Below are 5,435 nucleotides of genomic sequence, written 5' to 3' on the forward strand. Positions count from 1 at the left end.
AACAGCTGGCTGCCTTTGAGGAGAACATGTTTGGCTTTGCAGTTTTATTTTAAGTCAGAGCAAAAAGCAAGAGCCCCTAACAGGAGGTGAGACTTAAGAACCACTCTAGGAAGTGTAGGGTCAGTTCTTCACCCCATGCAAGTCTGCATATCCATATGGTATTAGGAAACAAAATTAGTTCCTATTAGATCAGTGCTAATGCTGTTTTCAATGCGTCTTCTAGTGACACTTTTCTCTGGACAGGATCGTTCATCTGAGCTGCTCTACCTGAATCTAACTAGATGCTTTACCAAGACAACCTTGTCAAATGATTTGATTTCTAGTATTAGTAACAGTCTAACTAAACTCACAAATACTTTACATCATTATGAATATATACAGACACTTTACAGTGATGTTCTTCGCAAGAAGTAGACGCAAGTTGCAAGGAAACAAGTGGAGGGTGTACATTTTCTTAATTATATGTAGGTAATATTGGTGGTTTTACATTGGTATTTAAGGGGTTATTTCCTCATTTTTTTACTATGAACTGTAACAATTCTTGTCCCTAGTACTGTAGCGCTGAGTAAAATTACTTGTTTGTATTTGTTTAAGTTTACTGCGATATGAAAAGAAAATCTGAGATTTAAGATAATTGAGATTTTGGATGTGAGCCCCACTGTAGCTGTCTTCTGTGGTCTCAATTAATTGCTGTAAGTCACAAGCCAAAGAAAATGAAAGCAACCCACAAAAACCCCACTGACGGAGTAAAAATGTGAAATTTATGTCACGGACTTGATTAATACGGCTCTTACCTAAAGGCTGTTTCCAGCCTTCAGAACCAGAGCTATAATAACCCCTAAAATGCAAAATCATTCAAGAGTGTGTGCGGTTCCTTTTTTTTTTTTTGTTAACAGAAAAAGTAAATTATTTTTCTCATCTTTCAAGTTAAAACCATGTGAAACTTAGTAGTACCAATAAAATTTGGGGGTTTATTAAGTTGAACTTTAAAATTCAATTTTTTATTACAGAGCAGAAATTGTACTCTCAGATTCACAAATGGTGCATATAAGATTGCATTCAATATATTTGGATACTCTTTCCATTTTTCTCTCCGATGTGCCTGCTTGTCAACTCCCTGCTGATTCAGTTAGCCTGATCCTCTTCTTTTTTTATTACTTTGCTTGAAAGAAAATCTTATTAGATTTCATTGATTGATTTTACTGAGAATGACAGTATGTTTTCCAAACAAAATCAGATAAAAAGAAAATTCCAGACTTTTCTTCCAAAACTTTAGGTACTTAGAAAGGATGAATAGCGATAAATCAGAACTGAAGGTGAAAGGAACTGCTAAAAGGTGTTGGGATAATTTGTCCCCAGTATCATAAACAGTTTGTTACATTGTGCCATTATGTATTTACGTTTATTGTCTGTAAGTGCCTAGATTGATGAGTGTTTGTTTAAAGACCTGATTTTAAATCTAAGCACTGACCCAGCAGAAATTGTACGTATGTGAAAGTAATATTGGTCCTGTACTCTGTCATATTTTACCGGAGGCGACAAACTATTTTTTTTCCATGTTCTTGTGAAAAAGACCAAATCCAGAACATCGTGTATTTACGTATCTATCATTACAACTAATTATGTTTTTCTTGGGCATTGCTAATAAATCTAGATAAACTCAGTATCATTTGAAGTTTATTAAAAGTGGCCTAAAAATTCTTGGAGCTTTTGCAAAGAATTGGAAAATAAAAGGAGACTATAATGTTAGAGGCTTAATTTAAGTTACAGATGATATTTGGTATGTTCCTACCTGTGTTAGAAGTTCCATTGATAAAAGTAGAACCACATCACAGCTGGCTGCAGAGTTTTACAGCAGAGAGACTGGACTTTTAGTTAAAAGCTCATGCTGTACTTCATTGCAGAGAAAGTTGAGGGTGAAACGTATAGGGAAGAATAGATATTTCGTGTAAGATCTCAACACCACCATAAAAGCCCCCTTCTTTCCCCAAATCTGCTGACTCTTTAAAAACTGATTAGTGCCAAAGTCTGAAGGGTAAGGAAAGCCTTATGGTTCTAAAATCCATTATAGTGAAATTGGAAAAAATCAATCAACCAAACAAATTGTAGCATTTAGAATGAGTGAAACATAATTATGTAGATATATAATTATGGTATAATTGTAAGTCTCAGAATCTCAGTACAAAAACCTGTTTGCATTCACTGTACAGAATAGTATGGCATAGGCATCTTTAAATTACGTTTTTGAGTTGTTTATTCTCTTGAAGACTTTGAGGTTCATAAATAGAGAATTTTTTCATTTTGTCCCTTCCTATGCTTGTTTGCTCTCTGCTGAGTGTTAGATACAAAGTCAAAACGGACTTGCTGTCAGTATTTTACATGCCAGACTCTTGCTTCAGACATGTAAGTTGGCACTTGCCATGGTGGGAACGTTGTGAATAGAAGTCACGCTGGAATGCTGTATTTCCATAGCAGTCTTTCTGAATTTCCATTTCAACCAAAGGTGCCTTTTCCTTTATTCTTCTTAGAATTGGTTTATTAACTCAGGTAAGTAGTAATAGCCTTTCCAGCTTAAATTTCTTTACCCACTCATCAAGTTTGGGAGTCATTTATATTTGAATATTATGATGTTCGCAGGAGTAAAAACGACAGGACTTTGGATTGTCTACACTTAAAGGTGACCAAGTTGTTTCTAAATTACTTGGTAAATGTAAGTGGTAGCATATTGAATTTATTTCTGACTTAACCTTTCAATTCCAATATTAATAAACCAAAGGTTAAAATGTGTGACATTTTCTAGGTATCTTTCAATAATCAGAAGATGTTCAAGAGATGTGTTTTTTTTTTTCCTTCTCAAGAGAAGTGTGAAGGGCTAATCGTGCTGGGGATTTTTATTTCTCTGTTAGCACATACAGCTGGCAAAGCTCAGTCTGCAAAATACAGCATAATCAGATGATGTTCAAGAGATGTGCTTTTTTTTTTTTCTTCTCAAGAGAAGTGTGAAGGGCTAATCGTGCTGGGGATTTTTATTTCTCTGTTAGCACATACAGCTGGCAAAGCTCAGTCTGCAAAATACAGCTTTGAGACACGTAGGTCTACTTAAAATACTGCCAGCATGAGTTGTAGTCAGGGTACTCTGAGAAGCGTTTCAGTCCAGACATAGAGCATTAAACATAACACAGACGGGCTGATGGGCTATCAGTGAACCTGAGCAGTATTAACATCGGTGGAAAATTTAACTGTTGGTTCCGATTTTGACTACGTATTATAAAAATGTATCTTCACTTACAGCCGCCAATGTCCATTCAGTCCATTGTGGTGCAAGTCCAGTGTGTTAACAAAAAGGTTGGCACCATCATCAACCACGAAGTACGGATTGTGGTGAGAGACAGGAACGATAACTCGCCTCGGTTCCAGCAGCAGCGATACCACGTGGCGGTCAATGAGGTCAGAATCGCTTACCTGTTCTCCCCCTTCTCTTTCGTGTGGTGTCGTTGCTAAATGCCAGCTTTCAGTTCTTCCACTTCTCGTTTGAAAACCCAGTAATTTCAGTTGTTTTAAAAACCCTTCCATTTGTGTCGCTTTGGAAAAGCCCAGCACAGACAGTATACTTCAGTTTTTAGCATGTAAGCTGTTCTTCCTTTTTCTGAATGAATACGAAGACAAGCACACTTTTCATCAGGATATTTGTAATGTTGCAGAAGACACCAGAACCTAAAGCCACGTCTCAATGAGTGAAGCATTGATTTCTGTTAAATTTACAAAATGTTTTACTGCATTATACAGTTGTATCAACAAACCTGGAAGTAAACCAAATATATTTATGAAGAACAAACATAAAGCAAATAGTTCAAAAGGTTTTATAACAATATTGAAGCTTGGCAAAGTGCAGTTTTGGTTTATTGCTGTTTCTCTTTTTGAAATGGTGTCTGTGAATGGAATTATTTTGCTTTATCTTTTTATGGAATAGAGAGCTGTGGGTTGGACTTCTCAGTATTATTTGAAGGAAAAATTTTATTTCTTTCTTGAGCTACTACAACTTGATTTCACTTCACAGTCAAGTTTTTTTATTCTATTAGGGATTGAATAATCTGCTTAATAACCAGTACAAAGGATTTGTGTTTTCAGTAAGTTAGTATTCTGGGGCTTTAGTTACTAAGAAGTAGAAGTGGGAGCTTACATGCAGCAGTGGAAATGTCCAGATTGACACTAAGAGGAGAATGGAAAGACGGGTCAGTCTTCTGCGGGTAAAGATGTGAAGAATTACAGTTACGTTTAAGAAAATAAAGCTGTTAAATATGCAGTGTGCATTGTGTCCCTGTTGGGTGGGTTTTGTTTTGCAAAGGAGCGTGACTGCTTTCATGTTGCTTGATTTTTAGTAGAATTGATTTGCTGTTTCAAAAAAAATTCTGTAGTTTCGTGTGTTTGGGAGATTCAGCTTTTCAGTGTGTCTGCGTATTCTGTTACGATCACTACATTGCTCTTAAGTCACCAAGCGTGCAGCCAAGTGATGTGCAGGAGATCTCATAGGCTCCAGGAGAGGAGTGGGAGAGTTGGTTGATGAGTTTAGGCCTAGTTAAGTCAAAAGTATGGAAGGGGGGAAAAAACCTAACCCCATGTTATTTTTTAGTAGAGAGCTGAAGCTGAGGTAAGGATTTACGCATTTTTCAAACTTGGTGGTCTCCTGATGGTGACACCTTTTAAATGGAGATTGTTTCCCTGCAGACAAATTTTCGGCAATCCCTTTAACCGATGTTCCTTACCACCAGAATTCGGAGGTCACAAAATACCATCTGTATGAGTACCAGTAAAGTCCTCCTTATGCTTTTAAATTGTTTTCAAGTTGGCCTTTACATGGTAATTGTAATTTCTATGTTGTTGCAGAAGTGCTTCTGGTCTTGAGTAAAGGCAACATAAACGTTAGTCTGAAGTGCCTGTACGGGCTGTGATGCAGGTCCCAGATCACTTCAAGACCTGCATAATTTTCGCAGTAAAACTGAAGGCAGGTAGTATGTCAGTGCTGTAATACTAAGGAAGCAAGGATTTTCCATAATTAGAAAGAAGTCCAAAAGACAGCGTGAAAAATCCACCATTTAAAATTATTTATATTAAGAAATTTAGCAATGTTGCAAGTATATGCAATCATTTATTTGCATTACTATTGGGCAAAATGCAGTGGTGTTCTTTCCACCGGTTGCAGTCCTGATTTAATTAGCATCTTTGTTTCATTTTATCACTGTTATGCTTATAGCTTCTGACATGGCACCACTGTGCCCTTCAGCAGTACCCGGTGCGTTAATGCTCTCATTAACTAACCAAAAAAAAGTTCACAAAGCATCTCAGACTTTCTCAAAGGTTTTAGTGACTGATTACATTTTTTAATGATAGTTTTTTCTGCTAGTAATTGGCGCTGCCTCTAGTGAATTTAACTACAG

General features: G+C 36.6%; 1 protein-coding gene across 1 annotated transcript in view; it reads left to right on the forward strand.

Annotated features, from left to right (window-relative positions):
* The window catches only part of LOC104076035 (protocadherin-15-like), a gene marked incomplete at both ends in the record, with an annotated part of 4,661 nt that extends 1,214 nt beyond the window's left edge, over positions 1–3,447 (forward strand). The window contains one exon of the mRNA XM_009576733.1: positions 3,292–3,447. Within this exon, the coding sequence (XP_009575028.1) occupies positions 3,292–3,447 (156 nt within the window). The remainder of the gene's footprint in view (positions 1–3,291) is intronic.
* Between the last annotated feature and the right edge of the window lie 1,988 nt (positions 3,448–5,435).

This window comes from Fulmarus glacialis, unplaced genomic scaffold (assembly GCF_000690835.1).
Source record: "Fulmarus glacialis isolate BGI_N327 unplaced genomic scaffold, ASM69083v1 scaffold27414, whole genome shotgun sequence".
NCBI lineage: Eukaryota > Metazoa > Chordata > Aves > Procellariiformes > Procellariidae > Fulmarus > Fulmarus glacialis.